At 40.6% G+C, this 18412-nt stretch overlaps 1 protein-coding gene across 4 annotated transcripts in view; it reads right to left on the reverse strand.

Moving 5' to 3' along the window:
- The window catches only part of LOC116060577 (natural killer cells antigen CD94-like), a 41029-nt gene that overhangs the window by 10212 nt on the left and 12405 nt on the right, over positions 1-18412 (reverse strand). For 3 of the 4 annotated variants that reach the window (XM_031314221.1, XM_031314220.1, XM_031314219.1), the window contains 2 exons: positions 13296-13352; positions 11865-11921 (listed from right to left, as the gene is read on the reverse strand). In XM_031314221.1, the coding sequence (XP_031170081.1) occupies positions 11865-11921; positions 13296-13352 (114 nt within the window). Of the gene's footprint in view, positions 1-11864; positions 11922-13295; positions 13353-13699; positions 13815-13885; positions 14015-18412 lie in introns of those variants that run through there. The other variant, XM_031314222.1, reaches the window with a different exon arrangement.

Raw genomic sequence — 18412 nt, forward strand, 5'->3', positions numbered from 1 at the left:
GCTTAGCTCCGTAGGTGGTAGCTCAAGCTTGACGTGCTTCGGTGATATTTTAATTCGGCTTTACACAATGTGCATATGGCTTTCGAATTGTCTACGAGCCGTCCGGGAGTTTTGGAAAATAAAAAGCTCCATTCAGAGTTATTGCTGCTGTGTTTCTACATCATGCTGCAGCCTGCAGCAGCAGGATGTGTTAGGAGGAAGTGGCAGCTTGATGATAAGTAACGGTGCTGCAAAGGGTCAAAATAGTAGCCTGTTAGGCACGACGCAAAGCCAAGTGAAGTGTAAAATAAATTAATAAATAGGCATGCGATTAATGCGATTAAAAAAAATTAATCGCATTGCGTTGGCCCTTAATCGCATCGCGATTAACGTGTTAACGCTGACAGCCCTAGTTGCTTTCTGTAAAAATAGTGAATTCTGCACCACAGAGATAGTCTTTCAACTTTTATGTGACTGCCCATATGAGGGCCAGCAGTTCCAGCTTAAAGGTGCTGTAGTTCTGGTCATTGCTCTGGTCGTTGCGAGAAGTCAGCATATGCCAGAACAGGTGCATTCAGTAGGGCTTCTTTCAACTGGTTGAAGGCTTGCTGGCACTCTGAAGACAAGTTAATTGGAGCGGTCTTCTTCTCATGTGCAGCAGTACCATGTGTCAGGGCATTCAATGGTGTTGCAATCTTGGAGAAGGCAGGTATGAAACATGGATAATAGCCAGCAAAGCCAAGAAAAGATTTTACGAAGTCACCTCCCGCTGGAACAGGTGACACTTTTTGGGCTGGAACTTCAGTCCATGCTGGTGGAGGCGCCGGAACACCTCCTCCAGGTGGAGCACATGACTGTTGAAATCAGGGGAAAACACCACCACCTCATCCAGATAAGCAGCTTTGAGCCCAGTCAATGATTCCTCGATACGGGGAAGGGTAGGCATCCTTTTGTGTGAGTGCATTCAACTTCCTGTAGTCTACACTGCTAGAATATATTTTGTGAAAGTGTTAAGAAAAGGTTTTAGAGTTCATGGTGCTGACCTCAGTGCCTCTGTTTCCCTGGATTATGAGAGGCCATCTAGTTTTACAGTGATTAGACATTATAAAGGGAGTGTGAGAAAGATCCTCTCTGATCGGGGGAGGGAACGAGGCAAACAATGGTCAGCACTTTGCAAGCGCGGGATTTGTGACACTGTATGGAAATGACCTGGCTCTCATGAAAACTCCTTAAAGTTTGCTGGAGATTAAAACACAGGTGTTCAAAATCCAACAATAGCGGCTGGCTTCTTCTGAGCTGAGAATTGGAAGTCAAGGTCATGTTTTTATACAGTGTTACAAATTAGTTAGGAGCCGGCTGGAGCCAGAAGATCTGGACTGGATCCAATCTGATGAGAGCACCACCAGGGATGGGACAGAAATGGATAAATAGACAGTATCTTAACTTAGCAGTACCTGATGCTAGGGGAAACTCTCTCGGTCCGTTAGGAGATAGAGACTCTACCTTTGTGTATCAGATCCATGTACATGTACTTGTATTCTGCAATATCTTTCACTAAACTTGTTATTAACTTTAACTGGACGAATCTTGGTCTTGATTTGATTCCTGAGTTTTATTTCTCTGATCTACCAGTACATGAACACAAAATAGTGACCAAAGAATTGGAGTCAGATTAAGTCTGGCCTTTTTAGGGCCAGACTGGTCAAATCAGTCACATTTTAAATAAAATCCTACAACACAAAACCTCCAACTTTCATCCTTTTTCCTGACAAGCACAATATTTCCTTGCACGCATGCGCAAAACGTATGTGGTACTTGGCAGTAGGCTGCGGTCTGTGCGGTGTGTTCCAGTGCTAATTTTTGGCCCAGACAAAAGTGACGAGAGGCGATGCCACAGGTGGCCGTCAGCTGTGGCCGTCGGCTTGGTGTGTCAGGGCCTTTAAAGTAACAGTTCAGCCCGTTTGCTCTCTCACGGCTGCCTGGTGTCTGTTACTTCTACCCCCACACCCAGTAATCTCTTTCATCCCTGCCAACACCTCCTTCACATAGTTTTTCTGCAGTTTGGCCTTCAGAGGCAGATAGGGCGGGTCTCAGTGGCGCAAAAAAAGTGGGTATGCACTATATGCGCCGCACAATGGCGCAGCACCATGGGGTGCGCCAAAGCGATGGTAAACAAAAAAAAAAAGTATTTTCAATATGTAGCTGCTGTTTCTAAATAATTTCTGCATTTCCTCAATGTTATTATATAAGATTTTAGAGGACTAACAGGCTAGAGTAGGCGCCCTGTCTCATAAGATTCCATCATAGAATGTTGACATAGAAGGGGGTGAGGGGGGGGGGGGGGGCGCCGCCGTGAGCGCTGAGTGAGCAGGTACGAGCGTATGAGCAGTAAGCAGTCTATGGAAAAAGAGCAAAGCAAAACAGCTGTTGAGGCTAAAAATAGAAAAAGAAAGAGGGAAAAGGAGATGACATGTCAAGGGATGCGACAGCAGTTAAATAAGTGGATGGTGAAAGGCAACAGGTAGGATTTAAAGTGTGACGTCTGTGCTTGGAGGCTAATTGTAAATATTCATGTTAACAGACTAGCTAGCGTTTGCTAACACTGGGAATGTAGCAGCCAAATGGGGGTTTACAGCTAGCTTAGAATATGCAAAACCAAGGTTGCTGAGCTGAAAACTGATAAATATAAAGTAGCATGTACAGTAAATGACAATAATCTGGAAAACATAACTAATGCTATAACTCTGGTTTACCATGGAATCATGCATCATGTATGCATTTGCTACCAAACTTGGAGGCTTGCAAATATCCATGTTAACAGACTGGCTAGTGTTTGCTAACTTAATGTAAACCAATGTTTCTGATAGCTACATTTAGATTTTGGTTACCCTATGGTACCAATCCCATGCATGACATATCTCAATTTTATTAAGGTCAAATAACAACTGGTAAATATAAGGTAGCATGCACAATAAATGACAAGAAGAAAAATAAATAAATATGAAAAAATACATATATTTAAAATTCAAAATGTGAATGTAATTTCAACAGCAGCACAACCTTACTGCATAATAGTTGTCTTATATGATGCCATCACTAGGCTGATAATAATTGAATTTAGGCTGCTATATTTAACAGTGAGTTCATTTCATTCAGGTGTGAGATTGGTTGTAGATTGGTTGTTTGACACTATGTCTTAGTGGAGAAGAACACAGGCAAGGAGTGAATGAGACAGACATGAGGTCGGCGATGGCATCACGTAGAGATGCAGCCCGGTCTCACGGCAGTTTGTGTAAATGTCACGTTATTTAATCTATTGATACGTGTTCACGGGGACATTTTTCTCATTTTTTACGTGGTGGCCAGCACAGAAATGTGAAGTAATGTATTTCAATGGGAAGCATATTTTGTGGTCACAGCACGAAAATGGTAGGGAGAAGTATAAAAGACTTTCACCCGGGCGAGCGGGGATCGCGTCCCGCGTGTGGCGTTTTGTTTCCCGTAGTCTTCCTAATCACAACTGTCCCGTTATTGTCGCGCGTCCCCACTGGCCAACTCCCGGCATGTGAGGCGCCCTTTCCCTGTAGTGTTTTTCCTAAACCCAACCTCCGCCATCCCGTTATTGTCGCGTGTCCCCCGCGGCCGTCTCCCGGCGTGTGAGGCGTCCTTTTCAGCCGTCTCCCGGCGTGGCGTCCTTTTCCTGTAGTCGCATCCCCAGCAGCCGCCTTGCGGCCGCCTTGCAGACACCTCCAAGCATATGGGGCGTCCTTTCCGGCCGTCTCCTGGAGTGTGAGGCGTCCTTTCCCCGTAGGGTATTTCGTGCTGGCCACCACGTAAAAAAACGAGAAAAACGTCCCTGTGAACACGTATCAATAGATTAAAAATAACATGACATTTACACGAACTGCCGTGAGACCGGGTTGAGAGATGAGACCAGTGATGGAATCACGTAGAGATGAGACCAGTGATGACATCAGGTAGAGATGAGACCAGTGATGACATCAGGTAGAGATGAGACCAGTGATGACATCAGGTAGAGATGAGACCAGTGATGACATCAGGTAGAGATGAGACCAGTGATGACATCAGGTAGAGATGAGACCAGTGATGACATCAGGTAGAGATGAGACCAGTGATGACATCAGGTAGAGATGAGACCAGTGATGACATCAGGTAGGAGTTCTATTAGTTAGACCACACAAAACTAAATGTCCAGTGTGGTTTGAAGTTCTGTTGACCAACCTAGTCACTGTGTCCTTTTTGGGGGGGAAATAGTGCAGACAGAGATGGAAAGCCACTCACCACTTAAATCACATCAACCAGGGGTGATGATTAGGTTGCCAATTGTCACAATTTGGTTGACAAGGGCAACCGGGCGACCGTTAACGTCGCTGATATACTTCTACAAACTACTACTACTACTATACTACAAACCTTTATTATTTAAATTATTTATTATTTATTTTTTTGGGGCGTCAAAATTGTTGCTGCATACCCCTCTGACACTGGGTAGTTGTGCCCCTGCACACAATGATTTTTTCACACCTCAGTTATTGTGCTACCTCATGGTCACAGGCAAGTGCATATGTAACTAAACCATTAGAGAGAAAATATTGGACAAAAGGCCGACCAGATCACATCATTGTCATGTCCTGAGAGATCTGAACATGTTAAGATTTGACAACTACATTGCATTTGCAAATTCCAATCTCATCTGGAAGTTTTTACATGAACAGGCAACTCAGGCTCTCTGTGACATGGTGCAACTATTACAGATGTAGGTGTCTTGTATGTTTATGTGCTTTATATATTTTAAATTGTGGCAATGTTTAATGTTTGATTTCATGACTGTTTAAAAGCCCCTCTAGGGACAGGCAGTGGAAATTAGCAATAGCTATAAATGCTGTGATGCTGTACATTGGAGGTTTGTTGCACACATATCTACATGTATGTCTAAGCATCTGTCCCTACTCAAATAAACATGAACTGGAAAAAAGTACATTTTCAGATAAAGCCTGACATTCGGTGCGATGTCCCTCTCGTTCCGCTCTCTGTGTGTTGCCTTCGCTACGGGAAACAACAAACTTTAAGCTAGCAAGCTACATGCTGAAACTGGCAGGTTTTGAAGACAATGTGGATCGTGCAACAAGGCAGGCCTGCTTGGTTCTTTTGGTGAATGATTGTATAGATTTAAAAAGAACATGTTTACAGCAAATACTATCTTACTGGGACGTTTCGGGGCAGATTGGTGGGATTGCTATGGACCAATGTTTCTCAAACTTTTCATCATGTACCACAAAATATTAAGCTCTCTAAGGACCACCATTATGGCCCACGTTAAAATACAGTAGCATAGGCATACCCTATTCAGCTACGGACAGTTCACGCAGAAGGCAGGTTTATTCCTAAGAACAATATTTATTGGCAGCCACAGCCACGCTGTAACGTTACATCCTCCGTCCCGCTCCAACTGAAGCCAAACTTGAGGTAACTTGGGTCATATCTCCTTACTGTTCTGCATCATTTGCTGCTAGCAGGTTCTGTGGAGACTGTACTACTGCTTAAGTAGCGACTAGCATCACTATTATCCACTATAGTTTCAACAGGGCTGCTCGAAATATTCTCATCCTCATCCACACTTGTCTTCCTAATAGTTCCTGTTTGGAGCCACGATTGCAGTGTTTTTGAACCATTCATTTTACCTCTGCTTATAGTATCTTGCATCACAGCTCATAATTAATCATGGATGTATGCGCACTCCGTGCATGAACGTAACGATGTAACGTTAGCAAGCTGATATCGAAACAAAAATCTTACACTTAAACAAACACTTTTTTAAATTACTTTGAACTGATCATCGTTAAAGTATTGTTATTGAAAATGTTGTAGTATTTCTATATTATGTTTTTAAATTAATTTATTTCATTTTAAAAAAATATATCAGAGATTTCATCTGCATACCACTAGATGGAGCTCATGTACCACCAGTGGTACTTGTACCACAGTTTGAGAACCAGTGCTGTGGATGAAGTACACACAGTGATACACTGGTAAGAGTAAATTACGTTTAACTATGTATCAGCTAATTTAAATAGCTCACGTTATTGTATTGTGTGAACAGTTAACTTCATTTAATATTTTATGGAGCGTTTTCTTTTGCGGGGTGCAGATGTTCCACTAAAACAAGTTCCTTCCCGAGACAATGCAAGACTACAGCCTCCCTTACTTCACTCCTACCCTACACCATTGCTGCATACCCCTGCCATTCTCCCATAAATCTCATTCTATTTCTATGCTCCAGACTGCTAAACTCAGCACAATTCCATTGTTCTCACTCAAATAGTAATTATAAATCAACCAGGACTGAAATCTTAAGGATTGCCACTTTATATTAGCCTGGGAAAACCTTGACGAACTTCTGGAAAATTTGAGATTTGCTCTGCAAGTCTGTCTGGCCAAGAGCCCATTCAAGCCCATTTCCAATTTTTACAAATCGAGGAACCAATCACAACCGTTGAGGCGGGCTTTACACGGTGACGATAGCGCATCGACAGCGAGCAGCTTTTTGTTTACATTCAACATGACGCCCACCGAAGCACAGCAACCCGTTGACGCCGCTGTCGCTGCTACGTCACCCGGATCGTTGGTCTGATTGGTTGAAGGACTATCCAATTGCGCCCAGAGGCATTTGAGTGGCGTCCGTTGGTAACGCCCTTTTGGAAATGAGCTGTGAATGAGCCTTCCCCAGACCCACTCTCAGTTACAACTGAGAAGGGTCTGGTGTCAACCAGGCTAACTCTATATACTTTGTAGATGTACAAACTATGGTCTGGAGTCTGGTCCTTTTCATGAGCATCATATTTTCTGAATTGTGCGCAAAATTCCATTTTTTGTGTGCAACCGTCGGGACCTCATTGGAAAACATATCTACAGTAGTGAAATTGGAGAGACAAATAATGTTTTGATCCCGTTTGAATTGAGCCATGAATTACACATATGTTGTTCGTCAATTTAAAAGAAGTAGAAGTACAAGACTGTGAAAATATGTAATTAGAAAGACTACTCACTTCAAAGTCGCATAAGTGATGTCCAGCTGAAGCTATGATCACGAGCAACGAGTGTTCGTTCTTTTGCATTGCTGGATAGAACACATCAGGTAAGATAATGTTGTGTTGTGGAGTATAGCTTAGCTAGTTAGCTAGCGACCAAGCCAAGCAGCAAGCTAGGTGACGTAAATTGTGCAAGATGACATAAGCTGTAGTTCACTGAGCGGTTTCACACAAAACTAAGTGGTACTACGACAAACAAACTTTCTTCACGCTTCATCTTTTACATTGACCAACATCATATGTGTTATTCATGTCGTTCAACCCGTCTAGCTTTGAGGTATGTTTTCTCTCATTTGGTGGATGTAACACATGCATTCTATTCAAGACAACTTTTTGGACAACAGCTCACAAATTTATTTTTTATTAGACAGTTTATTACACTCTTTAGGTGGATACAGCAATTATATATATATATATATATATATATATACATACATCAACCAATGTATCCCTGAGCAAGACACCTAACCCATAGTTGTTCCAGAGGCGTGCGGCCTCTGACATATATATCAATAGTAAGTCGCTTTGGATAAAAGCGTCAGCTAAATCACATGTAATGTAAAGAATACAATCAACAATGAATTAATTTGTGCTGAGATTTGTGTTGCAAATAGTGTGTATGCATATTTTTGGTCCAGCATGTATAAATCATGACAGTGACATGCAGTCTTATAATGAACAAACAGCAGCTTAAGTATCATCTGTAGAAGTCAGGAGGAGCACTGCACACACTGTGACGACTAGCAGTTTGGCCTTATCTGGCAGACGAATGGGTAGCCAGCAGTGCAGACGTTATTGGACCAGCCAATGGATGCTGCAAAAACATCAGCATCATCAGCTATGTCAACACAATGACATCAATCAACTTGTATTAATGTATGATCGTATGACCGAAGTATTTTTTTCACGACAGTTGACCGTGTGTGGGTTTTCTATTCTTACTTTGAGAGTTGACCCGCAGGCACTGGTAACTGGAAGTGGAACTCATTGATCCCTGGTTGGTATAGTCAAACACTGAGCCATCTTCCCATCTCCACAAACCCTGGAGGAATTCAACATTACAGTCCCCTTCAGTACACGTTTAGTTTAAACACCCTTTAGTGTAGAATTAGGGCATTTCTGACTAAAAAACAAACAAAGACTGCATCAATTTTCACAAAGAATGTTTCACTTTTCTAAAAAAAAAAACTGAATCACATATGATATTTTACAAAATGAATTTCAAACCAAAACTCTATTCCTAATGGATGAACTGAAAACAACCTAAAAATGGAATTTAAGTTTAATAAAATATGCACAAACTATGTTAATCTACTTTGATTGAAGATTAGGTTAAATGTTAAGAGGTAATTTCTGGATCCTATTTTCCCATGCATTGGTGTCTAAGTGACTAATGTAAACAAAAATCTTTGCAATCGGTCCAGTACTGAGCGAGAGCGCTGTAACTGGCAGCCGTGAACTGGGCTGCAATGTAACCCTAGAGGACAAATGTGCACCGTCAAGTTCTGTTTTCACTACTGTCAGGCTCAGATTAATATTCTAAGTGTCTGACAACATTATGGAAAGGATCCCTACAGAGATAGACCTTTTAGTTAAAGAGTAAGATCCTTTTTGTTTAACCAGAAACAGCTTCAAAATCACCATCACTAAACCCACCAGACTCTATTTAAATAAACAATACTTTTAGAGTATATAGAGCCAGCATATTTCCACATATAAATGGGTGAATTAGGGTTTTGTTTCAGCTAAAACAGAGTGGTGATTGTTGGAACAGTGGAAAGATGAACCAAGACAGTCTTTAACAGTTTTATTTTATTTCTGTAGACTTTAAATGAAGTGTCTCCTACAATGTTAAAATTACTGTTTATTTAAATGGAGTCTGGTGGGATTGGCTATAGCGATTTTGGGGATGTTTCAAGTTAAACAAAAAGGATCTTACTCTTTAACTAAAAGGTCTATCTCTGTAGGGATGCTTTCCATAATGTTGTCAGACACTGAGAATAATAATCTGAGTCTGTCACTTTTAGTGGACGGAAATTGAAGGTGTGCAAGTGCCCATTAACGTTAATCTTGCTTAAACTGGATCATTTTCAAATATTGTTGCTCCCATCCCATTAGTCACTTAGACACAAAAACATAAAAAAAAAATAGGGTCCAGGTTGAAAAAAACAAAGTTCCCCTTTCAAGAGAAAAAGGAATACGTTGCAGTCTAGAAATTACTCAGAGGGAACCAGAGGTCTTCTAAAATAAAGGCTTTTTAAATATGTGAACAAACCTGGAAATAGTAACCTCCAATCCAGGCAAAAGTGTGGCCCCCAGTCTTGACCAGACGCTGGAGGAAATTATACTCCAAGACGTTGTGGACTGAAGCCAGACTGCCACCAAAGCCGGCACAATAGTTCTGCAGGACAGGACAAGAGGAGAGGAGGAGTTGGTTTTTTAATTCAAAACAATGTTATACTGTACTGTTGTAATAAACTATGTTATTACCTCTGCACTGCTCCAGGAATAAGCCTGGTTGGCTAACAAGTAACAGTTACCACGGAAACTATGCCAACCTTCAAGGCAGAAATCAAAACGGGCTGGAACGATAAGGAAAAAACAATAATTACAATCAATACTAAACTTGATCTTTTTTTACTCATTATGTGATTTTCTTCAGTATCTCTGGACAGAAATGAATGAGAAGTTTTTTCTGGCTCCAGCAGCAGCCGCCTCATGTTACTGTGAAGATATGTCATGTGATTTTCTTACCTTGACGTTGAACAGGTTCTCTGCCATCAGCAACATCAGTAGCAGCATCCATCTCTGTAAACCCAGCAACAACAGGTCTGTATTAGAGGTTTGAGTCATTGATTATGAAAAGAAAAAAAGAAAATTCTCTTAATTCCAGCTTCTTAAATGTGTATATTTTCTGAGTTGTGGACAAAACAAGACATTTGAGGACACTTGGGCTTTGGGAAACATTTTTCACCATATTCTGACATTTTACAGACCAAACAACTAATCCATTAAAGGTCCTATGATATGCTGCTTTTTGGATGCTTTTATATAGGCCTTAGTGGTCCCATAATACTGTATCTGAAGTCTCTTTTATATAGACCTTAGTGGTCCCCTAATACTGTATCTGAAGTCTCTTTTATATAGACCTTAGTGGTCCCCTAATACTGTATCTGAAGTCTCTTTTATATAGGCCTTAGTGGTCCCCTAATACTGTATCTGAAGACTCTTTTATATAGACCTTAGTGGTCCCCTAATACTGTATCTGAAGTCTCTTTTATATAGACCTTAGTGGTCTCCTAATACTGTATCTGAAGTCTCTTTTATATAGACCTTAGTGGTCCCCTAATACTGTATCTGAAGTCTCTTTTATATAGACCTTAGTCGTCCCCTAATACTGTATCTGAAGTCTCTTTTATATAGACCTTAGTGGTCCCCTAATACTGTATCTGAAGTCTCTTTTATATAGACCTTAGTCGTCCCCTAATACTGTATCTGAAGTCTCTTTTATATAGACCTTAGTCGTCCCCTAATACTGTATCTGAAGTCTCTTTTATATAGACCTTAGTCGTCCCCTAATACTGTATCTGAAGTCTCTTTTATATAGACCTTAGTGGTCCCCTAATACTGTATCTGAAGTCTCTTTTATATAGACCTTAGTGGTCCCCTAATACTGTATCTGAAGTCTCTTTATATAGACCTTAGTCGTCCCCTAATACTGTATCTGAAGTCTCTTTATATAGACCTTAGTCGTCCCCTAATACTGTATCTGAAGTCTCTTTATATAGACCTTAGTCGTCCCCTAATACTGTATCTGAAGTCTCTTTTATATAGACCTTAGTCGTCCCCTAATACTGTATCTGAAGTCTCTTTATATAGACCTTAGTCGTCCCCTAATACTGTATCTGAAGTCTCTTTATATAGACCTTAGTCGTCCCCTAATACTGTATCTGAAGTCTCTTTATATAGACCTTAGTGGTCCCCTAATACTGTATCTGAAGTCTCTTTATATAGACCTTAGTGGTCCCCTAATACTGTATCTGAAGTCTCTTTCCCAAAATTCAGCTTTGGTCCAGAATTACAGCCACTAGAGCCAGTCCCACAATGAGCTTTCCTTAGGATGTGCCATTTCTGTGTCTGTAGCTTTAAATGCTATTGAGGAGGAGAGAGGGGGGGCAAGGTGGAGGGTGGGGGTGTGGCCTTGACCAACTGCCATGCTTCGCTCGTTTGCAAGCCATGATGTCTCTCTCTTTCTCATGGGTGGGCCAAATTCTCTGTGCGGGCAAAGCCTAGTCTGTAAGGTAAACTGATTTATGTATGATTTGTGTAAGATTCAATTCACATTGTTTTGTCATTTCAGACAAAGCTGGATAGAAATATAGAAAGTAAAAAATTGAAAGGATAAGTTTTTATCATATTGATATCACGTTACTACGAGAATCCCAAAATGTGGCAGCATTGATACCTGTATGAGCTTCCAGGTGATAAAGAGCAGCAGATTGGTTTATTGCTACATATTGCTTAATTAAAGGAATGAATGAATTAGGTTAGAAAGTACAGTCAGACTGTCAAATTAAAAGTTTTCCTTCAGCTCAAATGGAAATGTCATTAATGATTCAAGAAGAAACTGAGCAACGCCTGCTGTGATGATACACAATGCTTCATGTTACAGCAACAGTATCTGAAGTGAAGATGTTTGAGAAAAGTACATGGTGACACGTTCTGGTCTGTAATCTGACTGATCAACTCGGAAAGTTTAAAACAAAAAGCCAGTACCTGATTCTGGTGCAGGTTGGTTTTCCTGTGGTACTGCAGCAGCCTCAGCTGGAACAACTGAGGGGGGGGGAACGGCAAAGGTAGTTGATGTAGATCAGTGTTTTACAGTTACAAAGGTATGTACTAAGCAACATCTCACGGATTATATTTCCTGTTGTCCCTAAAACCCACTTTTATAAGTTTTAAAGACCCCATTTAATCAATTTGTCCCAAATAGTGTTTTAAAATGGTTGTCATTAAAGGTCCCATACTTTAAAAAGTAAGATACCATGTCTTTTTTTAAATATAAACCAGGTCGAGGTGCTTTAACGAGCCGTCAGGGCTTCCGTACGGTCATGATGTCAGTCACAACTATATAGGTAGTGTCGCTACAGTGCCGTGAAAATCATTCCCCAGCCGCAATGACGGTGCAGAGACACCGACAGCACAGGTGTGGAAGACCCGGAAACACTGACCAATCAGAGCAGACTGGGCTTTTTCAGGAGTGGGTCCTAAAATGACAGGAGCTAAAATGGAGCGCTTCAGACATTTAAGGGTGAATACAGGAATATTCAGACTTTTTACATTAAAGCATGTACAAACATGTTCTAGAACTCCAAAATACAAGTATGAACATGAAAATGAGCATGATATGGGACCTTTAAACAACAACTGACTAAATATCCATTTGATATCGCTGATGAAAAAAGAGGCGAATAAATTAGAACAGCTGTTTTTGTTTAAACAGTCACTTAATCCAAATTTCCTTCATGTTATTGGATGGCTGCACATATATTTCTCTGCGTGCCTGAACCATCTTCCCAGTGGCTTTGCCAACAGTGAAGCCTGGAACAGCTGCAGGAGCTCCGCCAACGTGAGACAGTGATGGGAAGAGTACATGATGGCAACAGTGAGGCTTGGTCAGAAAAAAAACAGAAGAAGATCTGCAGCTACACAATAGCTGGAAGAATGTTACAAACTTGAAGAGACACCTGAATGCACACCTCACAGTTATTAGAGGTAATGTTTGCTGTAAGATGTTCAATAATGTTACTTCTTACAGATTATTTTTTGGGGGCTTGTCCCTTTATTCGATAGTGACAGTGGATAGACAGGAAAGGGGGAGATATAGAGAGGGGAAGACACGCAGCGAAGGGCCCCAGGTTGGATTCTAACCCAGGACTCAGCCTACATGGGGCGCACGCTCTACAGGGTGAGCTAGAGGACGCCCCCAATAATGTTACTTTTAAACTAGTCTCACATTGCCACACCTATCTCCATAGTGCCACTTTTTAATTTATATAAACTAACAACCAACTGAATGACCAATATACTTCATGCTACAGCAAGATTATCTGAATTAAGTGAAGATGTTTGAGAAAAGTACATTGCTACATGCTGGTCTGTAATCTGACTGATCAACTCGGAAAGTTTAAAACAAAAAGCCAGTACCTGATTCTGGTGCAGGTTGGTTTTCCTGTGGTACTGCAGCAGCCTCAGCTACAACAACTGAGGGGGGGGGGAACGGCAAAGATAGTTGATGTAGATCAGTGTTTTACAGTAACCTACATCAGACTGGCATCAGTCTGTCCTTATAAATATGTTTCAATATATCATCTACATTTCACAATAGTCTAAAATATGTTATTGAAATGGTACGTATATGGTATGGTATGGTATGTATTTGAGCGTAACAATAACACATGTATTTTATATAGCGCTTTAAAATGTACTCCACGGCCCTTTACATGAAAACAAAACAGAAACCAAAAAACAGTACAGATATACAATGATAAAACAAGAACAATGAGAACTAATGACAATAATCCCAGATTAAAAGCAGTATTATGTCTGACCTGTTGCAGCCCTGATGGACAGAGCAGCACAGAGGAGAACAGAGAGGACCAGCAGAATCTTCATGATGAAAGCTAATGAACGTCTGGAGGGAGGTGGATGCTCACAGTCTGAAAACTAGAAGCATTGAAAAGTAAGAGAAAGATATGAACACAAAAATAAAGCAACGTTGAAGCATGACGACTTACAGAGAGAAGCAGCAGTCAGGTAAATGTGAAGTGTTCTTCAGGTACCAGACAGGTGAGTGATGACAGGAGTCTCTGTCAGATATATATATGCAGACTGAATCACATTGATTAATCTCCTTGTTGCGACAGAGTTGACAATAAAACTTGTGGACTTTGCCTTGTGCGTCAGTATTGAGTTGTGTTGCAGGAAGACAGGACTGTTTTCCCATCAATTCCCATCAAGGTGGTTTAATACTCAATCTTATTTGAGTCAATAAAGTGGTTAAATGTCCCAGTAAACGTTTTATACACTGTTGAACTTACTGCCTAAACTGGAATTACGAAATCTCAAACCTTCTATGGATGTGCAGGAAGAATTGGCTATAACTTGAAAAGGAGACGTAAATTAAGACAGAGGTGTCGATTCAGTAATGTTACACATAAACAGATGGTAAGTAAGTAACTAAGTAAAGTTTATTTATCCTGCTAACACTGTTCCGGTCAAAAATGACCGATTTACACATTCCCTGTACCATAAATATGGCATTTTTCATCAGATTGCCTCAAGACCTTATATCCTTCACAAAAGGCATTTGAACACATACATTGTGACTACTTTCTTTGAATTTTGAGTGATTTATTCAACTTGGTCACACTTTTTTTGTTTACAGTCAAAAATGACCGCCATAGGAAATGAATGGGAAAGAGTATAATTTTCATCCAGGAGATGAAAGACATCTCCATACACACACTCCTACAACCTTCCTGTGCTTGTGTGCCCGTTCTACACATGAATCATACTTTCCACAAGAGAGCTTAGAGTAAATTATGGTTGCCCAGTGTTTTCTTAAACTAATGTACTTCTCCCCCAATGTGAACCACACCTGCCAAACAAATCAATCTCATGTAAATTATTGGAACCCATCTCTTTTACATACTCCTACTACTCCTCCTCACATGTCCTTCCCTCACATGGAACACACCTTTCCCAAAGCAGTTTAGTGTAAATCATGGGAACCACCAATGTTCGCACACACATGCATGCACACACAGAAACACACACACACACACACACACACACACACACACACACACACACACACACACACACACACACACAGATAGTGCGTGGCACTATCTTTTTGGGGACCCATCATTGACATAATGCATTCCCTAGCCCCTTACCCTAACCTTAACCATCACAACTAAATGCCTAACCTTAACCCTTACCCTCACCCTAACCATAACCTAATTCTAACCCTAATCCTAAAACCAAGTCTTAACCCTCAAACAGACCTTTAACCTTGTGGGGTCCACCATTTTATCCCCACAAAGCTGTCCAGACCCCACAAGTATACTGTATTCCTGGTTTTTGGACCCCACGAATATAGTTAAACAAGAACACACACACACACACACACACACACACACACACACACACACACACACACACACACACACACACACACACACACACATTTCATGTTGTCATGTTGCCACTTCTGCATGTGAACCACCAATGTTCGCACACATGCATGCACGCACACACAGAAACACACACACCCACACACACACATGCTGTAGATGTTAATGTTCTAATAAGGTTCTTTTTACAATAAATGTTCTAGCCTCAAAATCACTATTTTTAAACCACTAAGAAGGCTCAACACAACATGAGACTTTGCTCCAAGTATCTCCAGGGTCTCTACACCTTAACGAAAGCATTGACAACATTGTTTGTGTTCACAGAATTTACTAAAAAGAAAGGTTTTGAACAACTCATCGTAGCTCTAAATGTTGAGGTTAGCATAAAAGTGCCCCTAGCACACCCATTCAAAAGGCCATTTGACCGAAAAAAGAAAATTTGGTAAATCTTAAAAGTGGCGATTCCGTCCTAAATATGTTTTTAAACGAAAGTTTGACTCGGGTACATTCACAAAAAGACCCTAGGTTGCATTTTGGCGAGAGTTACACTTTAACTGTTAACGTTGATGTATGGATTTGATTCACGGGGTCATGTTATTACTGTTATTATACGTTAGCAGCACATTTGAACAAGTGGACCCAGGGTGAGCATAGAGGGGGAGTCTGAGTGAGAAGGAAGAATTTTCAGCTCACAGCAACTTAATACGATATAGTGTCTATACCAGGGGTCACCAACCTTTTTGAAGCTGAGAGCTACTTCATGGGTACTGAGTCATACGAAGGGCTACCAGTTTGATACACTCTTCTGAAATAACAAATTTGCTCAGTTTGCCTTTAGTTATATATGATTATTAATGATTAATGATACTCATCTATGTGAAGACACTGATCACGTTAATGATTTCTCACAATAATTATCAACAATGACTTAACAAGGTGGGAAACAGATAATGTCAATATTCAATTTTCATTTTTAGAACAGGCCTGAGGGCTACTCATGTGGTCCTTGGGGGCTACCTGGTGCCCGCGGGCACCGTGTTGGTGACCCCTGGTCTATATGATCTAGTGTCAGCAAAAATGCCTTTTGATTTAGTTTCCTCTTAGAAATAAAGACAATTTTGATCATGGTTCTCCAAAACAGCAGCAATCTCCATTTAAATTAAGTAAAAAGCACATGTTTGCCCATTTGTAATGTTACTTGGTATCTTAGTTAATTGGAGTGAACAGTGAAATAATTTGAAAAGGAAATACAGATTTTGCCCATGTAGAGTTGGAGAGTATTAAAGTTACTTGAGTATTACAAACCAATATCTTATTTCTTTCTTTACTTAAGAAATAAATAATATAATGTTCTGTAATTGAATTATGCTTTGCATTTTCCATTTAATACAGCAGACTACAATGCACTTGTTTCAAGCATCTTAAAGGTTTGTAAAGCCGTGAAATATACAAGAGCATATTATACATAACTCCTCGCTCACTCCCTCTCCAACCTAACCATCCATTTAACATTAACTTATCAAAATACATTGAAATAAAAGAATATCTAACTCAAAGAATGCAACAATAAGGAAGGACATTATGTTATTCCTACAACTCTGACTATATAAGGCAATTACTTGATAGGTGTAATGAGGCCGACTCAGTCAAGGACACAGTTATCAAGATAACCTAGAGAAATACATGGGACTTCCTTCTGGAAAGTTCCCCAACCCATTTTTCATTTACAGTTTACTGCACCATCTTTGGGACATCCTCATCATATATATAGGGAAAGAGAAGACAAAGATTAAATTAGATTAGATAAGATATCATTCATTGATCCCAGAGTGGGCAATTTCAGTTGTCTGCCAGTGCTTTGTACTCTCCCCCCTGTTCATCCCTTATACACCCAACAAGTGCAGAGTCACAGTGACATGACTCTGAGTTGTACTGGAAGTCTGTGTGTATAAGGTGAACAGAAAAGGAGACAGCCCAGTCCCCTGTGGAGCCCCTGTACCACTCATCACCACATCACAAAGAATACTGTCCAGGACAAACTGTGGTCTGTCTGTCAGGTAGTCAGTGATCCAGGAGACTGTGGACGCACAGACACCCATTTTCTGTCTCCTTCAACCATGACCAGGTCAGCATGCACTGATGGCGTACCCCTCTTTTATGCAGGCAATCTAGACAAAGCATCAACATTTCTGTTTTGTGTACCTGAGCGGTATTTGATGGTGTACTTGAAATTCACCAGTTGGGCCACCCATCGTTGTTCCACTGCTCTAAGCCGGGCTGTTTCAAGGTGCACCAAAGAGTTGTTTTTAGGGCTGTCAAACGATTAATTTTTTTTAATCGCGATTAATCGCTGAATTTCTATAGTTAATTGCAATTAATCGCATATTTTATCACATGATTAAAATTCTATTATTTTGCATTTCAGAACACTTTTTAAGTACATATTAAGAATGGAAAGCCATTTTTACCAGTGTATCTTGATTGGGAATCAAATGAATGCAAAGAAAGTTACTTTATGAACTTGATTTTAAGATTTGTAATTATTTATTTACTGTAAACAAAAGAAAAATGTGTGAATCTGTCATTATTGCACAATTCCTCCAAGTACCTAACTAAAAAACTAAAAATCCCTCTCCTTACTAGAGTCAATATAGTGTTTAGTAACTCCTAAATAATGTTGATTCCTCACTGACGTCCAGTGATCACCGGTTAATGAGACAGTGTTTGCAGCACCTTGCAGCAGTTCCAGTGTGGCTGCTTTCTCCGTGTCATACAGGTTGTGTAGCCGTGAAAACTACTGTCCCCCTCGACAGCAACGAGACAGGTCAGAACATGCCAACCGTAGTACGTCTTTAAGACCCGAGTCCTCCAGGATGCTGACAGGTCTGCAGGTAGATGCCACCCGTTTCGCAAGAGCTGTAGTAATTTTTTGGGATTTGGTTTCATCAACAGGTCGGCAAGTAGCACTCTCCTGAGTGGGTAGCATGCTAGCGGGTAGCATCACGTTAACTGTACTATGCTTAGCTCCGTAGGTGGTAGCTCAAGCTTGACATGCTTCGGTGATATTTTAATTCGGCTTTACACAATGTGCATATGGCTTTCGAATTGTCTACGAGCCGTCCG

This window comes from Sander lucioperca, chromosome 4 (genome assembly GCF_008315115.2).
Source record: "Sander lucioperca isolate FBNREF2018 chromosome 4, SLUC_FBN_1.2, whole genome shotgun sequence".
NCBI classification, from domain to species: domain Eukaryota; kingdom Metazoa; phylum Chordata; class Actinopteri; order Perciformes; family Percidae; genus Sander; species Sander lucioperca.